Source organism: Propithecus coquereli, unplaced genomic scaffold (genome assembly GCF_000956105.1).
Source record: "Propithecus coquereli isolate 6110/MARCELLA unplaced genomic scaffold, Pcoq_1.0 Scaffold118, whole genome shotgun sequence".
NCBI classification, from domain to species: Eukaryota; Metazoa; Chordata; class Mammalia; order Primates; family Indriidae; genus Propithecus; species Propithecus coquereli.
In genome coordinates this window covers 2027007-2050402 of record NW_012135858.1, presented here as the reverse complement: position 1 = coordinate 2050402, position 23396 = coordinate 2027007, and the positions used below count along the sequence as shown (strand labels likewise).

At 36.8% G+C, this 23396-nt stretch overlaps 1 protein-coding gene across 1 annotated transcript; it reads right to left on the bottom strand.

The window, feature by feature from the left end:
- Positions 1-1205: 1205 nt before the first annotated feature.
- ARL5A (ADP-ribosylation factor-like 5A) lies at positions 1206-22238 on the bottom strand. Its single transcript, XM_012659121.1, has 5 exons — positions 21843-22238; positions 10055-10115; positions 9446-9593; positions 7301-7384; positions 1206-1361 (listed from the first exon to the last, which is right to left on the bottom strand). The coding sequence occupies exons 1-5, from the start codon at positions 21886-21888 to the stop codon at positions 1206-1208; spliced, it is 495 nt and encodes a 164-aa protein (XP_012514575.1). The 5' UTR covers positions 21889-22238.
- Between the last annotated feature and the right edge of the window lie 1158 nt (positions 22239-23396).

Here is a 23396-nt window from a genome sequence, read left to right as displayed (position 1 = left end):
ACGTATCCAAAAAAAAAAAAATCAGAGATAAACATAATTTATGTACAAGAGTGCTCATTAAAGCATTTTTAAAGGATTTAAATGTCTAGAAATAGGAAAAATAATGAACAGATTGTGGGACATTCATCTGATGAAACATTTAAAACTATACTGTCAAAAACTATTTTATGATATAATAAAATGCTCATAATATACATGAAATAAAAATGGCAGATGTTAAACTAAATATATAGTAGTTATATATTACATAGTTATACATATGGAGTATCTGACCAAATTCTGGACTTAGTATTATTAATGGGCAGAACTGCATAATGAGCAATTAAAACAAAGCATACATACGATATGTATGTTACATCTGTTACATAAAAAATTGGAAGGCAATAAAATCTCCTATCAGTAATACCAGTGAATGCTGAACAATGGGTAACTGAACATAATCCAAAACATAGAAAGGGATGCTCATTGTGGTAAAAGAAACTAAAAGTTTAGCAAGAGAGAAATGGTGGTATACACATTATGTTCCAATAAAATGAAGAACTATTATGAAGTATTAACTATTATCTATGACGAGCATTTGTAGACATGAAAAACTATGTTATATTAAATTTTTGAAAAACCCTCAGATTTTTGTGTTAAGTCTGTCTCCAATTCTCTCAATCCCTTTTTTTTTTTTAGTACAACCAACTCCCTCTCTTGACCACATTTGTGGAAACGTGAGTATCCCCAAACTAGCCTTAGATGCAAATCCTCTTCTACTTTAGCTTCTTTATGTATAAAACATACCTTAAAAACAATTAATTTGTAGGACTGTTATGAGTATTAAATGAAACACAGTATGGAAAGCACTCCAGACACGGGACACGCTCAAAAAATATTACTTCTTAAGTCCCACCACCATTATAAGACTTATTTCCTGACTTCTCCAGCTCTCACTGACACTCCAATTTCTCTAAGCTCTTATAGCAACTATATTATCTATCTGCTTACATGTATTAGTTCAGTAGGTTTCTGTGTATTATGTTTGTGTTGTATGTTTTACTATTTAAAGAACCATCCTAAAAAGTCTCTGATTACAGATGTAGAACTGTATCTTACATCTCTCCCTTACAGAATGTTTTGTATATAATAGTCTTAAATATTTATTGATTTTAAGAAGATACACGTTTCTAAGCTAAATACATGTTCTCTAAGAGAAAGACTTCTTACCCTTCGCCAGTAAGAGCACAGCATGCCTGGATATGCCACTGGTGATCTTTGATAGAAGTTAGCTTCAAAAACTGGGAGATTTCTGCTACAGTCATACATTCTTTAACATCTTGTTTATTAGCAAAAATCAGCAATCCAGCTTTCCTCAGGTCCTATTAAAGCAAACAAAACTGTGAGGCCAGTATATTTTTCCATATATTTTTCGACTTAATTAACAGAGTATTTTTCACAATCTTGGTAACCTAGAATTTATTTCTCAACTATTTGACATAAAAGTACCTCACAGCTCATAGGCTAACAGAAAATAAACATAACACTAACACCTTTAAATAAATAAATATATACTCATATGGATTTACATATCTCTTATAGTCTTAGACTATATTCTTTATGGGCCTGAGTGCTATATTTAACAGTCATGTCTTCAAATACAGCATATAACACCCACCCCAGTCCCAAACTAGGCTTAATCACTACTAAAAATTACCCATAAGTCTACCACTCAAGAGCTCTCCAAAATTCTACCCTACCTATACTTTTCTGTCTTATCTTACATCATTCACTATAAAAATAAACTGCTTCAATTAGCAATCTACTGCTTTCTAAACAGTTTTGGGCATTGCCTTCTCTGCTGCTCAAATCATTTCTTCTGCAGATATTTTCTTCCTGCCAACCTCTTAAACCAGCCTTTCACAACCAAGGTTATACAAGAGAATTATGCTGTACAGAAAATGACTTGAGGGACTCCCATTGCAAGTCTCCTAACAATACACATAATTAGTACTTTCTAGGTGCATAGGAAATAAATGAATTCATTACAATGTATGCCTGAAGGCCTTAGGGCTGAAGTGCATTCTAAACCAATCCTATTCATCTTATGAGACCTAACTCCTCTTTGTCCATGAGGATTTATTAGATTTGAATACACAATCAGGCCATCTTCGATTGACATTAAACTTATCAAATATCCCCAATAAGAAGTTCTACCACTTCTGTACTATGATTCAGAGGCGAGTTCTTTAAATTTTCTGAATATGTTCCTCTTTACTTTTATTGAGTATATAATCGGAGCAAGCCACCCACCCACCACACTAACCCTTTTCCAAATATAATAACTGTGCATACCCTAAATGACCGGTATAATGTTTTACTCACAAAATAGGCCAAAAGTTCTTAGTCTCTTTCTGCCCCAATACTCTCCACTCCCCAACCTTTCTTAAAACCATGGACTTCCTTGATAATCTAGTCAAAGTTATGGACCTTCACCCCATAAAAATGCATATGCATACATACCAAAAAAAATTTTAAAGTTTATGTATAATTTTAGGGTGTTAATAGATACTCTATATATTCCTTTCATGGATGCTGGGCTGAGAATCCATGAAGGATTACTCAATTAGTAAATTAAACTCTCATAAAATTCTGCCTACACATATTAAGAGATACTGACAAAACTAAAGTTTTGGTCCAGGTTGGCAAGTTTTACCAACTGTACTGAATGCTATCTTTCTTCTTAAGGATTTTAATGAGATATTTTGGTTTTGATAATGTGTACGACACGTTTGAGACAATAAAGTCGCCAGTAGGTACAAAATGACATTGTTATATATTATTTTACTCTTGTTAGAATATAGTTTTTTTTTTTTTTTTTGAGACCGTCTCGCTCTGTTGCCCAGGCTAGAGTGCCGTGGCGTCCACCCAGCTCACAGCTACCTCAAACTCCTGGGCCCAAGGGATCTTCCTGCCTCAGCCTTCCAGAGTGCTAGGATTATAGGAATGAGCCACTGTGCCCAGCCTAGAATACAGTTTTGATGACTTTTTTGATTCTTTCTGATGTACGTAAAAAATATTAGCATATTTCTCATTTGGTTAAAAGGAGTTATGCAAATGTTTTATGTAACAAGCATGACTGACTTTTTGTTACAGTGTCCTCTGCAGGACGGCAGCTATTAATGCTACCACAGCTGGTAATACTATATTAAGTATGAAATGTCTGATTTCCTTAAGTACTAAGTTTGACAGTTGATATCTCTGACATTTATTTCACTCTGACACCTTTTGTTTTATTTTTATTGTGAAGGTACATCTTCATTCTTTCAAACACATGCTTTGGCTTGTGATTATCTTTCAAACTTTTTTTAGAGCAATTTTTGTGAAAACATGGACATGTTAAAAATGTATGTTATTTTCAAATATGAGTCCTGTCATGGAACCAATGTAGTACAGACAGCTAGAAATACGAACAAAGTGTTTGGGAAGGATGTGGCTAATGAAGGCACAGTACATCGATGGTTTGAGAAGTTCCATTCTGGTGATTTAATCTTGAACATGAACCATGTGGGAGATCTGAGACCAAGGTGGATAATGATGAGCTGAAAGCTATAGCGGAAGCGAATGCATCTTAACCTACGTGTGAATTAGCAGCAAGGTTTCATGTTACTATTCCAACAAGATTGGACCATCTGAAACAAATCAGCAAGGTAAAGAAGCTGGATAGATGCGTACCACATGAATCAAATTAGCGTCAGAAGAGAAACTGTCTTGAAGCTTGCCTTTCTTTACTGTCACGACATAAAGGTGAACACTTTCTATACCATGTTACTATGGGTGATGACAAATGGATTCTTTCTGGCAATCACAAGCATTCAGCACAGTGGCTGGATAAAGATAAGTGCCAAAACACAGTCCAAAATCGAATATTCATCGGAAAAAGCTAATGGTGTTTGGTGGTCCAGCGCTGGTATTATCCACTACAACTTCATGAAAACTGGTCAATCGATTACAGCAGATGCCTACTACAACTAACTGGATGAAATGATGAGGATGCTTGTGATTAAGCAGCTGAGACTGGTCAATACAGGCAAGCCAATCCTCTTGCAAGACAACACTGAATCACATGTTGCACAAACAATGCTGCTCAAACTATAGAGGCTGGACTTGGAAACTCTCTGTCATCTACCATATTCACCAGACCTTGCACCAACTGACTACCACTTCTTCCAGGCTTTGGACCATTTCTTGCAAGAAAAAAATATTCATTTCTCAACAAGCTGTGGAAAACACCTTTCGTGATTTCATTGCTACTTGCTCTCCAGGCTTCTTCACTGCTGGCATAAACAAGCTACCATTAAGATGCCAAAACTATATGGATAGTTTAGGCGCACACTTTGATTAACTGTATTGCTTCTTGTTTGAGATATAAAACTTTTGATTCGAACTCAGACATTTCATATTTAATGACCTAATATTTACCTAAATATTAGTAATATGGCCATACTGCTAGAATGTAAAATTTCATGTTCAACTAGTTTCACCCATCGTTCAGTTCCCCTGTCTATATAAAAGGTAAAAAATTTGAAGGGATGAACTGTAACTTGTACACATGTTCTCATTATCAAAGATATACAATATATATTTTGTCTCTTATCCTAAATGGAAAATGGAACCATTATCGATAGGTGATATGTGGCTGAGTCATTAAGTAGAAGGACTTTCCATGGGATGCAATTCCTATCTTCTGATCATGTAGGTTTCACTATTTCTTGCTAGAATGCGCTGAAGTCTTTTATATAGGTTAGGTTTACTAATGCTGACATGTTCAAAGAATAAACTTCTCACTTAAATAGTTTGCACGAGTTAGGACACATTGTTTATATTATTTTATTTGTGAGTAATTTACGTTCATCACTCTTAGTGATGAATTATTTGTAGAAGCCCCCAGCCGAAAATAGGAAAACACAAGAAACAAAGCCATTTGTTGAAAGGTCTCAAAAAAAAAATACTGAATGTAATTTTTTCTAGATCTCAAGGCTCAAACTTTTTTATCTGGGGTTCTTCATTTTTTAAAAATAGCTATTTTATGTATTTTAAAATATTTAGGAAAAGAGGAAAGAAAATCTTCCTTTGCTTTTTACACATAACCTCAAAACCAATTATGCATTATGAAAATAGAAAATAGATATATTGAATTATGGCTGTTCATCAACTTGACTTAATAAGAAGAGGTCAAAGTATAAAGTGAACAGTGCTGATCTTTCGTACACAGCCGTTTCAAATCCTTTAAAATACTTTCTACTACACGCTACAGATATTTGTTCTTAAGAGTCTAAGATGTATTTTAGTTTAATCAAGGAGATGAAAAACAGCAATTACAAGTTGCTATTATTTACTTAGCATCTTTTATATGCCATATATAGTTTCAATTTGTTTCTCAAAACTACATTTGTGAAGATAATTCCTAGAAGTTAAGTCATTCTAAATAAAATTTCAGACTTTGGTGTTTGAAACTATTTCAAAATTAATGAACTTCAAAATTTTACACTTCATTAAAGATGAAGCTTTGAGAGCTTTTACAATTTTTACAGTTTTGTATTTTACAATGATGTAAAGAAGCATTATCCAGTGATGATGATAAGATTTTTTTGGTTAATGTAGTATATATGAAACATTCAACTAATGTCACGTCTAAATTTATTTTTCATTCACACATTCTCATTCTTGGATCCACTTGTCACTCTCTAGAACTCTGCCTATTTGGCTCCTCTTTACCCTACTGAGTAGCTTACCTAGCTCCCAACTTCATCTGTAATTCTTTTTTTCTCCAGGATTCTCCCCATTCAGTTTCCTTTCACTTTCCAGCTAGGCCCTATTTAAATCTTTTTCTTTTTTAACCCTCCAGTAAAGAACCTGAATGAGAATACCAAAATTCAAATTTTGCCTCTTGGAAAGCTGGTCAAGCGGCATGACCTTTCTGGGCCTCATCCACAATAGATAAGGTTAAGTGATCTGCCCAAGTTAATGCCCCCAGCTAGTAAAATTCAAAGACATTGTTTAAGCCTTCCCACTGGGCTCTTCAGATGCTGATTCTGCTATATATTGGCCAATTAGGTAAAAATCAACTGCCTGTTAACAGAGTAAAAAATATAGCCAAGAGACAAATAACATTTGCATGTATTTTTCTTTTTCCAACGTCTTCATAAAACAACACTTTGGAATAAACCAAAGAAAGTTCCATTTTTGCAAAATACAAAGTAGAAAAGAAAAAAAATTCCTGGTCTTCTGCCTCTTTTAAGGCTTATTGTTTATATCCCAAATTAGAAACTTGGTAAGTGAATACACAAAGGTAAAGACACAGTTTTTTTTAAAACTCCAGGAGGTTTATCACAGCGCCCAGAATTAGAGTCCAAAATACGTAAAAGTACATCTTGGTGGCTGTGATCAACACAAGGCAAACGAGGAACCTCAATTTACACAACCACTTCCCTAGGTTTCCTAAATTCTTGAAAGGTTGCTTGAAACACTACTTAGAACAAATCTCAAAATCAAATCAAGTCAATATTAAAATAAAGATAAAACTTCATTACAAAGATATGCCAATTTTCTTAAGCTTTACAAAACTTCCACAAAAATAAAAAATTATACTCTACACATCAAAATATTAATTTTTCTATTCCTACCTATATATATTAATTAATAAAGTAGCACCTGTAATAAAAGGCATTCAAAAAGAATCAACTGCCACTACAGTAAATATTATGATTTTATAATAATATTCTATTATCAAGTTCATCATATTATTCTGCTTATTTTTTGACTTATATCACCAGAAATATTTTTCAAGGACTAAGAAAATGTGGCTAGCCATATAGTTTTGTTTAGTCAAAGGAATAATAGCAGAGAAACCTAAGAGCAATTACATTTAAATATTAGTCTGCTAACTGGGTAACAATCAAGAGTTGCTATGTATTTAGGTACTTTAAAATCTCATTTCCAATGATAATCATCTGTTCAATTAATCTATTCAAAATGAAAATAAAAGCCATTTATAGGAATTTCATTTGCCCAAAAAAACTTCTAAACCAAATTTATCTAGGATAAGTGAAATAAAGTCTATAATTGACTCCACAGTCTTTCTGCTGCTTCCAGATACATTTCTAATTTGGGAAGTGCTAAAATAATAAAATAGGCATGGCCAGCAGATAACTAATTTTTTAAAAAATTTGAAATAGATAGCATCCTCATGAGAAACTAGAAAGAACAAATGTGATACAAATACCCTCCCCCCGACATCTAATGAAAAAAGACTACTTACCTCATGTGCTAACATTTTATAGAGTTCTTCTCTAGTTACAGAAATCCTCTCTCTGTCTGTACTGTCCACAACAACTATTACAAACTAAAATAATTACAAAAAAACATTAGTGATCATGTAATTTGATATTTATAAAATTTATAAAGTGCTTATTTGAATTACAGTTTACTATTATCAAGAAATTCAAATCTGCTGGGTACAGTGACTCATGCCTGTAATCTCAGCACTTTGAGAGGCTGAGGCAGGAAGATCACTTGAGACCAGGAGTTCAAGACCAGTGTAGGTGAGACCTGGCTCTACCAAAAAAAAATAGCTGGATGTGGTGAAGTGTGCCTGTAGTCCTAGCTACTCAGGAGGCTGAGGCAGAAAAATCCTTTGAACCCAGGAGTTTCAGGCTGCAGTAAGCTACGATCACGCCATTGCACTCCAGCCTGGGTGACAGGGCGAGAACCTGTCTCTAAAAATATTTTTAAGAAATAATTAAAAAGAGAAATCAGAATCTTATGGGATTTTTGGAAAACCTAAGATACCTGCTACACATTGTAGTAGAAGCCTAAAGGTCTGATCCATTTCTAATTCAAATATATTTACTAATTTTTAAGAGAAAATAAGAAAAAAGAGAACATGATGCTAACATTCTAACCAATATACAACACATCTGTTTTCTAACGTAGTATATTGAATGTTAATAGGCCTATATCCATCTATTTGCACTGTCAATCATTGACAAAAAAATAAATTAAATATAAGTTACTTCTAGACAATTATTATTTAATAGTATTAATTTGAAAACCTAAAAAGGCATGTATATGGGAGTAAACCAATGTGACAGTTAAGGAAATCAATTTTTTTAAAAATCAACAAATTGAAAGAATATATCTATATATAAAAATAAGCTCTCTTCCTTATATAAATGGCACTTGCTACCTGAAAGCACAAATGTTCCCTGAACTGATGATGAGATTGTTATCAGAAGACGCAATGAAAGACTTGCAAGGGCTGTGCTGTGTGGGACTGAGCTCTACTGTACCTCTTCCTCAGCTCCGTAAGTTCCAAAAAGTAGGAGGGAAGTAGGAGAAGCTGTAACTTCCTCACTTTATGATGGCAGTTATGATGCCCAAGTTAATTCTGATTGTCTATTATTAATATACACTATCTATTTTTTAGCAGATTTTAATTTCTAAATAAACCACTATGATTTCCAGCATCTTTTATATTCTTCAGAGTTCATCATCCAAAAGACAAATGAATAAGAGAACTGCTACTTTACTTCTTCTCGCTTGATAGCTTACTGATAGATGACTTTATTACTATAAAATCCATTCTATTCCAAAGATTTTAATAAAGCTGTTAATTTTAAAGGTGTTGGCATAGATTTGATACCTGCAGCAATACATACTGGGGTACTATATATACCTTTACAACCATACATATCTTTCCTTCTCCAAAAAACATGACTAAATGCCTAATGGAGTGTTCAAAAATCAGGTGCTTTGAGACACTTAATAGTGTCTTAATGACTTAAAAATCAGTTTTATATATGTTTAGAGTATGTTTTATTAATTTCTAATGAGCACTATAAAAACAATTGTCACAGTCTTTTAATTTACAGGTCTACAGTATAGAACACGTAAATATCATAAGTCTGAAATTTTCTCTTGGAAAAAATATGTAAATAAAAATAAATGATTATGTCTAAAATGCATTATAACCAAAAAGAATTCTTTAATGTGCAATTGTATTGCATAAAAGAAAATGCACAAAAGAACTTTAGCTAGGATTCAAACCACTAGAGCCCTTTCATTTAAGTAGGATTTTCTCCACTCTGCCAAACAGAAACAGTAAGAGAAAAATGAAATTACAAACTGTGAGATAGAAGCCATTATATTAATAAAAACAATTACTTAAGACAAGTTTTGGGATCAACCAGACTAATCAACCACACCAATTCTCCCTATAGAGGTTCAATGACAGTGGATATACTGAACAATGACCCTGAAACAGGAAATCAAAGATTTTACTATGCTGAAACTCTCTCTACATTAACATACTATGACATTTCAAAAAGATTAACTATAAGGGTTCAAATCTAAGTGTTTCCCAAGCATTCTGTTCATAGAAGTTTTAGTACATAAGAAACATTACCTCCGTGTTAGTATAGTAAGTGTTCCAGGAAGAACGAAGAGATTCTTGGCCACCAATATCCCACATTAGGAAACGCGTATTATTAATCACTATCTCTTCTACATTACTTCCTATTGTAGGGGATGTATGCACAACTTCATTCATAGAACTGGAAAAAAAAGTTAATATATACTACAATTAGCAAGGAAGCTAGCTTGTTTGGACAATTTCTCAACCAAGGACAAATCAAGCATGATTTCCTTTTATATTTTATACCCTTATATCCTTTTCCCACTAGTTCATAACATGAGTAAGCTAAGGAGCTGGAACTAGACAGTAGACTATCTGGAATATTCTAGAACATTCCAGGAAACTCAAAACAATTATTTTTCTACTTTCTACAAACAAAAGAACTGTAGTACAAAATTACTGAACAAAATACTCAATGTCATATAAATTTCTAGCTCTCTACAAACAGTTGCTCAAATTTGGCTCCTAGTTTATGGCCAACCTGCTTTCTCACATAGTAACTTAGGCTGCACATAATTTCTTATTACTTTCATTGATCAAATATCACCTAGGCAGAAAACGTGTCTAGAACTAAAATTTTTTAAAGTAGTTAATACTTACAATTGGTAAAGTATAGTAGTTTTCCCTGCATTATCCAGCCCAACAATGATAACTTTGTGCTCTGAAATAAAGAAAACACCAGTGATTTATTAATTACAGACCAAAAAATTAAAAATTCCCTATTTCATTCTTCTATGGTATTAATTCAATGTATAGTACTTTATACTTTCTTGGAACTCAACATCCTAGCAAGACCAGCAGTAGTGTGCCATTATGCTAACTTCCCCAGCCCCGTTATTCTACAGAGATACCTCTCATCTTTCCAACCTACTCTCTAGGAAGCCAGAAGCACTACATTCTTTCTATTCCTATGGAAACCTACTCTTAATAAAGTATCTCAAATATAAGCACAATTTACAAATGACTTAAAGCATAAATGTTTCACAATGGGTTAAGCCAATGAAGTTCTAACTGCATAATTTTAGGCATCAACTGAGTATGTACATGTAGGGTAGGGTGAATGGGAAAGAAAAAGAAAGACAGTCTTTGAAATGGGTCATTGTGATCTATATAAGTACATTTAAACCACAGGGCCATTGTAACATGACAAACAAATCCAAGGACCTATGGCTATGGTGGCAGTGACTTCCTCCCCACTTGGCTTCTATGGCACCACTTTCTCTAAGTTTTCTTCCTTTCTAGTCAGTCATTCATTTTTTTTTCACTGACTCCTCTTCCTTGGGTCTTTCTTTAAAACACATTCATGGTCCCCAGATGTCTTCTTGTACCCTCTTCACTTTTTAGCCAGGCATTCTTAGGACTCACCTATTTCCAGGCTGTTTAAAAGCAATTTCCAAAGATAACATGGTGTGTGGAAGAAGCTAATGTCCAAAGATGGCCTCTGGACAGTCATGCCCTTGTGATTCCCCTACTTTTGAATCTGGGCTGGCTCTGTGACTTACTTTTAACTAACAAAATGCAGCAGAAGTGAAAGTACATGACTACTTTTTTTTTTTTTTTTTCTGAGACAGGTTCTTGTTCTGCTGCCCTGGCTGGGGTACAGTATTGCAATCATAGCTTAATGCAACCTTCAACTCCCAGGCTCAAGAGATCCTCCTGGCTCAGCCTCCTGAGTAGCAAGGACTAACAGGCATGTACCACCATGCCCAGCTAATTTTTAAATTTTTTGTAGAGATGACTGCCTGGCTATGTTGCCCAGGCTGATCTTAAACTCCTACCCTCAATTGATCCTCCCACCTCAGCCTCCCAAAGTGCTGAAATTACAGGCATGAGCCACCATGCCTGGCCTGAGCCTAGATCATCAGAGATCTTGCAGTTGCTGCCTGGCTGTCTTGAACAACTCCCCCTAGGGTAAGCCAATACTGTATAACGAGTTGAAGATTGCTTTGCAGTTTAATGAGTAAGTCCAGTCTGATTGTGTGCTGAGACCTTGTTGAGAGAGATGACCAGTCAGCCCCCAGCTCTTCCAGCCATTTCGGCTGACATGCCAGACACACGAATAAAAAAGCTATCTTGGATATGTGGCCTGTTTGAACATTCAGATGATCCCAGTTCTAGCTGCCATCTGACTGCAACCAAATGAGAGTCCCCAAGCTAGCACTTTCTAGCTGAGCTCAGTCAATTCATAGAACCATAAAAAATAATAATAAATCATTGCTTTAAGTCACAAAACTAAGGAGTGGTTTGCTTCATAGCATTAGAGAATAAAAATACTATGGAAAAATTCATGATATTATATGACCTTGTGCAAATGACTTATTTCTCTGACCCTAAGTTTCTTCATTGTAAGACAGGGAAAATACTATAATACTTATCTTTTGGAGTTGTATAACAATTAAGATAGCACACAGCAGTGGCTAGCACCAAGAGAGACAGTTCCTAACCTTTGTTCCCAAATCTCTGCTAAACTCTAATCTACCCAGTAGTAGATACACAGTGCCATTCTACATATCCAAAACCTATTTCTTCTTCTATCTTACCTAATTTACTTAATGGTCCTACCATCATTTCAGATGCCCTGGAAGGTTAATCAACATTTCCCTCAATCCCAACATCTAATTTGTCACCAAGTTCTACTGATTCCACCTCAAAAATACATCCTGAACCTGCCTCCTCCCCACTCTCCTAGTTGAAGTCCTCCTCACCTTTTATTTTAAAACCTTCCCTAAGTGTTCTATCTCTAACCCATCTTCCCACTGCTTCTAATTTTTCTGTACTATAAAGCTGATAATGGTACTCTTTTATTTAAATTATGGCTCCCCATTTTGATGGGGAAAGAAGGCCCAAGTTCACAGCATTGTAAATTAAACCAGTCACAAGTGACTAGGTTTCAGGGTTCTCTCTCACCACTACCACCAGGTATCTACAGACCTAACAGGCACCTGACTTATGATAGCTCAACTTATAATTTTATGATTTTTTGACTTTACAATGGTCTGAAAACAATACATATTCAGTAGAAACCACACTTCAAATTTGAATTTTAATATTTTCCTTGGCTAGTGATACATAGTGATTCTCCCTTGCAATGCTAGACAGTGGCTATGAGTTGCAACTCCCAGTTAGCCACGTGATCACGAGGATAAACAGCCAATACTGTACAGTGTACTGTGTTTTTAGATGATTTTGCCCAACTGTAGGTTAATGTAAGTGTTCTGAGCACATTCAAGGTAGGCTAGGCTAAGCTATGATGTTCAGTAGATTAGGTGTATTAAATATGTTTCAACTTAGAATATTTTCAACTTATTGGTACACAACCCCATTGTAAGTCAAGCAGCAACTATAAACTAAAGTTCAAGCCACTCTCCCTACGTAAATCACACATACGTTCACAGCAAACATTTCTACACCTCTATGTGTGGTTTCTCCTTATGCTGGAACCAACTTCTCTAATTCTCCATGTAGTAAATTCCTGCTAATCTTTCAAGGTCTAGCTTTCCATGCAGAATCACTTTCTCCTACTTTCCCACAATACCTCTAATCTAGCATGTATCCTATCTATCTATCTATTTATTTATTTATTTAGAGGCACGCTCTTGCTCTGTTGCCTGGGTTAGAGTGCAGGGGCGTCATCATAGCTCAATACAACCTCAAACTCCTGGGCTCTAGCGATCTTCCTGCCTCAGCCTCCCAAGCAGCTGGCACTACAGATGCGTACCACCATGCCTGGCTAATTTTTAATTTTTTTGTAAAGATAGGGTCTTCCTATGTTGCTCAGTCTGGTCTTGAACTCCTGGCCTCAAGTGATCTTCCAGTCTTGGCCTCCCAAAGTGCTAGGATTATAGGTATGACCCACCACGCCTGGCCACATATCCTAATTATTTACATGTGTACTAATCTCAGCTTAATGAGGCTCCCTTCAACTGTACAGAACACATATTAATCATCTTTATATTCCTAGTGACTACAACTCTTCCTAGCACAAGGTAGGTACTGAATAAATGTTGAATTATTCATTTTATAAATAATAAATGTTGAGGATTATAACACTTCAAAATAAGATCTTTATAATTCAAATGATACTTTCCAAATAGTTGCCACTTAGCATAGAGGATACCTCCTGTTACACAAAAATAGGAAGATCAAGTAAACAGAACATTTTAATGCAATCCATTTTATCCACTCATTTCTTTCTAGAAAGAGCAGGCAGCTTAGAATCACTAGAATCCTAAAGTTAACATGACTACCTCCCCTTATATAGGTTCTTAAGAATCATTTTAAAGATCCAGGGCCAGTCCACTTCATCTTTAAAGATAACCAGGGTGAAGGAACTGAGAAAATGTTTAAATACAAAGATGATACTTGTTGAAAGTGAAAGGTTAATAATAACATGTAGAGGGCATGCAGAGAGAAACTCAGTTGAATGACCTCCAAGAGATCCTACCAGGTGACATGTCTCTGGTGAGTTTACCTAACTATGGCCCTTAGTCTCCCAGGTCCATAATCCTGCTACTAACCCAGAGTAGAAAGAACCCAGAGAGGGCAACTCACAGAAGTGACTAAGATATAGCAATTCTGCCTCTCTAACTACATTTTCCTATGTTCCCACACTAAGCATTCCCTTTCTGATGACACAGCTCTTCTTCAGTTCTATTAATATAAGCACCTATAAACAATTTAATAAAAGTAGAATTCATATCAGGCTATATTCTGATCTCTGACTTGGATAAAAGTTTTTAGCTTTCTACCTGAATACTGATTTTTAAGCATTCTCATCTTATTTTTACGTTCCAGGAATACATTTTGTAATCGCCCTCCCCCCACCCTAGTGTATTAGCTACAGGACAAAGTTTAGACAGACTTGCCAGTACTCAGGAAGAAAATACAATTTCTCTGACAAATAAAATAAATGGTACCCTAAAAATAGTACAAAATTAACAGGACAAGTCCAAAAGTAAACAATAAAAATATAGGTAAAGAATCTATGATATATTACAATAAAGAATGACTAAAAAATACATTATATATAAACATATATATAAATTATGTACATAGAGAACAAAAAGTACAAAAGACCAACTGTCTCTTAGTTTCTTACATGTTCCTTAGTCAGTTAAGGAGATTAAACACTTCTTGCAACCATTCTACCATTTTTCAAAATATTTTGCTATTCTTTTGTAATTGCTTTCAGAGCCTGAAGTGGCAGGCTCCCAGTGGTGGCAAATCTTTTAACCTCTGAAGATGAAACTGATTTTAAAGAGGGAGGTGAGCCACTTGGAATCCTCTAGGTCATAAGGTAAAAGGTATCTAAAATGAGTGCTGTCTTTTTGTTAAGTGAGGTATGATCCCTGAGTAAGAATGATTTAAAAATTTTTCTCCAAAGAAATTCTAAAAGGAGTTTGAAAAGGTATGTTAAGTAATAGTAGGACATACCAGTGGAAAAACTATCCAGCCTCCTAAAATGATAGCTTTAAAGATAAAAACTCTCCTCATTTGGTATAGGTATTTTTTTTTTTAAGTGGTCCTGTTACTTTAGCCATGCTCCTAGGACTAATTTCTTGATTCCAAACCCAGTGCTTTTCTGATACTTCTATTAGGAAAAACCAGATAGGCAAAAAATATTGAAGAAAGATTCTTTATCATAACTGGCCACAAGCTGAACAAGATATGGTAAAATTACTCTGAACAAAACCACTGTGCAATAACACATAGATATACACTGAGATAAAGCAGATGAGATGACAGAAGGGGCTTATACCAGAAGGATTTCATCTTCTCATAACACAAGTTAGTTGCCAGCTGAGGAAAGGAGAGTTTCAAGATGCCTCACTTTTTATAGCCATTGCACAGAATGAACGAGAGAATCAGCTAAAATGACTGATTAATAATCCACCTAACTTGTGGTAGACAGAGACTTGAACTGTTGTAAATCTTTCTTTGGTAGTGCCTAGAAATAAAGAAAGCACACTGGGGAGAAAAGGTACAGTGGATGACACAGGGTAATAATCCATATGTCAGGCATGGTGGAAAATAGAGAAAAGAGTATTAGAGATGGTGATAAGAAAGTAATGAAGCAGCTAGCCACGGCATCTGGGCAGGGAAATGCTCCTACAAGGCTAGGAATGACTGGGAAGTCCTAGTAGGTGAAAGGTTTAGGTTACGTGATAGGATAGAGCAGGAAAAATGAAAGGTAAGAAGGCTATGGACAAGAGGAGGGAAAATACCCAAAGTCTGAAACCTTGGAGGCCCCATATCCTTCTGTCTATGTCCTGTGGTGAAAGATAAGTGGATAAATGCACAGAGGTAGGATCATTAGATAAACATGATGAAAGGGATGAATACAGCAAAGAATGGTTAAAGCCTTGACCCAAATCTCCCTCTAATTTCTTTCTTGACCTGTCTACTAAAATTTAGACAAGCTGGTCTACTCAGCCTCCAGAATGTGTCATGGACTTTTCAATCATTTAACTTTGCTCACACCATTCTCCACAATGGAGACAATCTCCTTGTTCTGCCTATCTAATTTTACAAATTCAATGAATTCCTATGTCACCTACAAATGTATAAATATTCAAACATATCTCCAAACTCTTAAGACATAAAGCAGATTTCTAAAGTCAGTCAAGGGAATGCAAGCTAATATATTTCAACATATAAGGTTTTTTTTAATAAAAATGGTTACAATACTTTAAAAACAAAAAGAAAGAAAGAAACTCCAATCAAACATGTATAGAACCTGAAAAATCTCCAGGGAATCACAGGCTCTGTGAATCAGTCTGAGATCTCTTTGGAGGGCCATTCCAATGAAGAATCCACGATCCAGATGAATCTTTACTTCCTTACCCTGCCTAAATGCCTACAAGCCACATTCATTATCAACTTCTATTTGCTCCCTCCCAAGACCTGTCTCTATTTGAGTTTTTTTGCTTGTTTGTTTTATAAAAAAGAACCAATGACCATTTTAACAGCTTCCTAAATCTAAGCTATAGCATGTAGATCACAACAAAAACTATAAAATTAAGACATAATTGTGTAATGAGCTCTGATATAAAGGTGCCAACTCAAGGTTGACAAACTAGTTTATTCCTAATGACAGGGCTAGATTATTCACGAACAGTTTCTAATACTAAATCAACTTCCATTGAACATCCTTATGAGAGCGTAAGGTACACCCCAGTCTGTACCTTTCATTAACAACGTAGAACAGAATTCTATAGAAAAGATAAATTTGCAGGCAAAAAGTGCTATAATACACTTCAGAATAAATACTCCACAGAACCTAAAATATAACATGCATACTAAGAGACAGTGTTACTGTGGACAAATGGAACTTTCAGCCACTTCAACTCTTTGATATATGTGAATCATCACAAGTTTACTTGTGGCTTAGTATGATTTTTCTTTTGGGATATCTATGTCACACTTACTCAAATAAGCGAAAACAACTACACACTGTTATAATGCTTTGATGGAATTGTGAGTTATCATTTAGGCTTTAGTTTACCAATCAGTACTTTACTGTTTTGTTATAAAAATCCTTCTTGTTTCCCTTCTTCATTTCCTTTTGACACACTCAGGCAGCCTACCAGTTCCATACACTGCCAGTTTCTAAAAGTTAATATATACTCTCCCAACAGCCAGTCAGTAAACTAAGGGGAGAAAAAAGTAACTGTCACTCTGGAGAATTTCTATCTCTGTGAATCATACAAAGTCAGAAAACATGAACACCAAGGCAAATAAATTTGGAGTCATCCTGATTCTTCATTCTCACCTCATATCCAAACTATCATTAAGCCCTATGTTGCTCAGAGCAAAAATTCCATTTTTCATGTTCACTGTAGTTCTCTCAGTCCATAGCACAGAGCCTGGAATAAAGCATGTGCTTAATAAAGTATTTTTCAATGAGTGAATAAATAAATCATATCTGGAAAATATAAAGGTTGGGAGGAAGATATCTGATCAAGTTACTTTGTATTAAAAATTCAGTAATGAAGTTTCAAGGAAAAAACCCAAACATTTCTTTTGCACCAAGAGGTTGGTGAAGTAACAGCAGTGATTATACATGGCAAAATTAGAGATTCAATCAGAAGGCAGAAATCACAATAATTTGAACTTGGCAAGTTTAATGTAAAGAAAGTAACTATTATAGGGGATTGGAGTAATGAGGTATTGGCTAACAATAAACAAAAGAACTACAAAGATTATAAGAATGACATATGTAAGGAACATCCACTACCCCTAGGGCTGAAATAGAGCTCCTCCCATTCCCTCAGGACTGAGATGCAGATCTTGTTGGAGGGCACAGCCATGGCTCACTGAATGGCAGAGAAGTAGCTGTGGTGAGGTGCCGGTGTTATTTGCTGGAAATCCTCCTTCTAGGGCACTAGGGAATACTGTTCATTGGTAGGTATTTCACCTGAGGTCTTCCATTATGAAACCAACTGAGGTGGGGACTAGGGAAGCTGCTACTGACCCCTATGCAGTGCAAGAGCCAGGCCCAGAAAGTGTTCGTGCTGCAAGCACAGCCTGTCAAGAGAGCACACTATAACCAAGAACAAAAAGCCTTTCCCCCTATAATGTCCCTCCAGAGCTACGGACAAAGCTTAAGGTAATGCCAGCTGGCAAAAGAAAAATATTAAAGTTCCATTTCCACAGGAGCATGCAAAAAGGGTCTACAGACGGTCCTCGACTTACAAAGGTGCAAAAGTATAAACCATACTTTGAATCCCCATACGATTTTCACTTTCAATGCAGTATTCAATGAGTTACATGAGATATTCAATACTTTATTATAAAATAGGCCTTCGGTTAGATGATTTTGCCCAACTATAGGCTAAAGTAAGTGTTCTGAGCACATTTAAGGTAGGCTAGGCTAAACTATGATTTTCAGTAAGTGTATTAAATGTATTTTTGACTAACAAATGCTATTTTCAATTCACAGTGAGTTCATTGGGACATAATCCCATCAATAAGTCAAGGAACATCTGTATCAAAAGCTAAAAGTCAATAAATTGATAACTGGCACAGTCCACCCCTTGGCTAATCAGCTTACATACGCATTCTTATACACATTTGAACTCCCTTACAACAACAAAAAAAAACAACAGAAGCAGAGGTGGCTTCCTCAGTGCCACGTTCCTGCAGCACAGGCAGTTTCTCCAGCACTCATTCATAACTTATAATTCCTTCCTAACAACCAATCAGAAGAGCAATACAAGCAACATTATCAATGGGGAAATTCTACAACTTCTTTCATGGTTCACATTAGTGTCATAAAGTTCCTCCTTTTATCTAACATGAAACCTTCTTCTACAAACAAAGTTATGGAGTGTTTTGTTTCTTTCTTTTTAAGAGCGCTAACTTTGGCACTAGACAGTCTTGGTTAAAATCCCAGGTCTATCACTTTCAATTGTAGTGCTTTAAACAAGTTACCTATTTCTTTGCCCCTGTAAAAAAAAAAAAAAAAAAAAATGGGGAGAATAGTATCTACCTCATAGGGTTGTTGTAAAGAGTAAATTAACTAAGTGAAGATTAAATCCACCAATCTGTGTGAGACACATAGAACCCAACTTTGCACAAATCAGTAGATATCAACTGGTATTATCTGACTTGTAGAGATGGAGTGAGTTTATTTGCTGTTTCCCCACACTACAATGAAAGCTCCATAAAGGCACAGAGATTTGTCCGTTTTGTTCTCACCACCTAGAGCAGTTTCTGGCCCAAATAGGTGTTCAAAAAATGCTTGTTTAATGAAAAAGTACATGACTGATCACAAGCCCTTCTATATGAAAAGCCAATAATAGTAACTTTTCAAAGTCGTAAAGATGATGTATAATTTAGCAACTGAGAAACAGTCAATAGGGAGGGGAGAAAGAAAGGGAAAAAAATGATGTCAATCTCTTCTTTAAGAAGACCAATAACCAGCAACACATTCCTTCAGTGTCTTAACTTGCCTGGCTCTGGCATATACTAGCTGTAAGGCCTGGGAAAAAATCACTTCACTTAACCTTCAGTTCCTCTTTTCAGGGGAAATACTACCAACTACTTCAAAGGACTGTTGAAACACTAAGAAAAAAAAAGATGTAAATGACAGCATCTACCATGAAGTTTGCACTCTATTGAGTCTAAATATCACCTCAATGTACCCTCTGGTTTTTCTAGTTTGAGCAGTATGTAATTAGCTTTTACTGTGCACTCAATCTAAGTTTTAACAGAAAAAGCTATTCTAAAAGAGTTTCAGAAACAAGAGATATGGCACAGTTTGCTTCATCAGCATGGCAAATTCTGTAATTCCCCCAAACCTTCATTCTAAGAATTTCTGTGAAAAGAATATATGATTGTGTTCTGAATCTTCTGTAGGTAAAATAAAGTATGCGAGATATATCTAACTTATATGTTTAATTTAATACAGACCCAAAAAGACCAACAAGTATCTGACATTAGATTGAACAGTGAATATTTTGAAAAGTGACCCTATTGATAAGACAACCATATCAGTTAGCAGAGGAGAAATAGTTTATTCACATTTTCATAAAGTTCTAAATTTCTAGAACTTGACTTCATTAATTCCTCTTAATTTCCTCAACACTGAAGTAAATGCCCAAAGATTAGCACAAAATACAGGCTATAAAAACACTACTGTTAGCAATCTGTAGTGGTACCAACACACATATCCTTATTTTTTACCACTTCAAGTAGTTGTTGGCAAAGCTCAAATGCAGTCTTAGATTACAGAAACAAATAATTTTATCATTGCCTCAAAGTAGAGAGCGGAGACATCTATTTTTCTCGCAGTACTAGAGCTCAACTAAGCAACAAAGTCTTTCTAAACATAACAGAATCGAAACACAAGTTTCACTAAAAATAATACAAAATCATGGATGTTAAAACTCAACTAGATTGTATCTACTATAAGCACCAACCAGTCTTATAGCAATGTAAGTATTAATATTTGAAGCCTACAGATTAAGTTTTCAAGATTTGTAGAATCCATAGATCCCTGGTGTTCTAGCTGAGAACACCTAGACACAGAGAGGTTAAGTGACCAGTTTCCACTCTCTCTTCCAACACAAAGTCCGAAGAGTGCCGATTAGAACTGGTTTTCTCTACTTAACAAAAAAAAAAAGGAAAAGAAAAAAAATCCCCTTATTGGAAATATCATTTGGAATACTGCCCTTCCATTTAGTATCATGTGATCTACACTATTATCTTTCTTTTTTTTTTTAAAGACACACTAGGGATCACAAGTTCCAGTTCTGCTCCCTTCCCATCACCTCCTTAAAAGAGCAGCTCAATCATGAAGGAGCTGAGGGTAGTGGGTGTACATAATAAACACGACCATTCACTTAAGTCTTTATTGGAAATCTCTGGGATGTGACATCACCATCAGCTTACACAAGGAAGAAACAAAAACTCAGTTACTGACAGCAGGAATGAAGAACCACCCAACTTGAGTTAAAAAGAAACAAAGCATGCCAATACGCTGCATCTTAATAACTACGGAATCTTTTTGTTAAAATTGTATTCTCTTTCCCCAGTTTTACACACTCATTTTGTAACAAATTTTAATAAACCTGATAGACATTTCAAGGCAATGTTTGAGTCTGGCTGAACTTAAGCATTTTCATGATAGTACTCTTTATACTTAGTAACTTGCTAGTTACCTATGCTTAATAAACGTTTCATATGGTATGGTTTTTAAAGCTTTTTAAAGTGTTAAACACTTTAACATTTTTAACCCAGACGGGAAAAAAAACACCTCTAATTAAATAACCCACATAAATAGGAAAATGACCTTAAGCTTATCTCTAAAGACAGGTATAAATAAGGCACATCGAGAGAAGCCCATCACTAACTATTCAGGAGGCAGGAGTCTCCCCACATAGACACACGATGTAGAGGGGTGAGGGTGGAGGGAAGGCTCATAAACTTGAGGGACACTGAACCAGTCCAGTGTGATTCCTCGCGTTTTCCGTATTTTCCACATTCTGCAACCCTCATCCCAGAAGACCCCAGCATTTCTACGTGGTGTCCAAACCTAACCGCTAGCGGAAGCAAGGACTGAAAGGCCAGGCCGTGCCACTCAGGGACGACGAACGTGCGGCAAGAAACCTTTTCCACCCCCAATCGAAATCGGAGCAATGGGTGTACTGCTGAAAGGACTTCTTAGGAAGGTTCCCTCAGACAAAGGGCTGCGAGTCAGGAACCCTCCCCAAGCTCGGGAGTGGGCACCGAACAGTCCTGGGCCCGCATCCGCGAAGCCAGCACCCCGCGCTGAGACGGCGCCAGACCACGCCGCCCAGACGCCGGAAGTATTCGGAGACCCCCACCCACCCGGCCAGGACTGACCCTCTCCCCAACCCGTACGCCCGCGACCCGAGCCCCTCACCCTGGTGATTGAACAGTCTCCATATCCTGGTGAAGAGAATTCCCATTCTCGGGCAGCGGACCCCCCTCCAGCCACCCGGGCCGCCTGGCCTCCCCTGGCTCAGGCTGAGGGGGAGGAGAGAGACGCGCTGGAGCCTCCGCCTCTGCTGCTACTCCCGCGCTGGCCGCCGGCCCGCTTCCAGGGAACCGGAGGGAGGCCGAAACTCAGGCCGCCCTGCCGCGCGCGAGGCCGCGCCGCTGCCGCCGCGGCACTCGCCTGGCTCGCGGACATCGCCGCCGCGTTGTCTGCGACGAGCCTCGCGGGCCACCGTCCTCCCCCAGCTCTTCTCGGGCAGCAGCAGTGGCGGCGACCACGCGGGCGGGGGAGGCGAAGGGGCGGGGCGGGCGGGACGTGAGTGCGTAGGCGCGCGGCCGAAGGGGCGGAGCCTGGGAAAGGGCGCCCGCCTGGGCCTCGGTAGTTTGCATAACCCGGCCGCCGGAGTGGACTGTGACCCCGGACAGAGGCTGTGAGGGCTGTGAGTTGTGGCAGGTGGTTCTCGACGCTGTTGCTTTCCCTCTGACTTTTATGTTTTCCCGGAAACTCCTCCCTGGAGCCGTAATGTAAACATGTAATTGAGTACTAAGCGCCCATCCCGACCTTTTTTCACATACACTGCACCAGAAGTCCCACATCTTGACCCTCAAAGACTTGTTCAGAGGGTACCTGGCGAAGATTGTCTTTCCTTTGGAGCCTCTTACTCAGCTGAAGTCCGCGGCCTTACCTAGGCACTCAGTCGCCCTAAGGCCATTTTTGTACCTCAGGGCTCTTCCCTCTGATCTCCTTGGACTCTCAGGTCAATCTTGTCCAAAGCAATGATTTTGATCAAATCACTCCTCAGTTTAAAAACCTTTAGTGGCCACTAAAGTTCCATCCCCTTTCCATTCTCCTTAACTTTGGTAAAAAGGAAGACAAAAATTGTAGGGAAGTTTTATAAGCTATTTTGAGCTGCTTTGGACCCTCATCCCCAACAGCTAAATGAAATTAAGCAAAATCAACAATAAACTATGCCTTTCCCCCTCACTTCTAGCCATACACTATCCTATCTCAATATATAGAAAAGTAATTTCTTTGACTTCTTTTGGGGCTTGTGGTTAAAAAGCCAAAGTTTAGAGGAAACATACATGAAGAGAAAAAATCATTTTAGTAATCTATATTAATTTATGGATTATTATGTCTGGATTTACTTACTAAAGTGCTCTATAGGCTGTTTAGAAAAACAATATTGTTTGCATAACCAATTTGCATTAACTCTTTAATATTTACATTATTGCACACTGTAGATAATGCTTAGGCAGTTCTAAGACATTTTGCAAACTCCCACACATCTCTGTCAATTTATGAAACAGATGTCACATCCATATTAACTTGAGGTTAGGACTTCATATTTTACAGTCTACCTTACGAAGATGATCTCCCAGATTATTTTCCAAGTGTCTCTCAAAAAAAAAGTGAATTTACCTAATACAATCTTGCCCAACTATAAGATCCGTAGGTGAAATACAAATTTGGAACTGC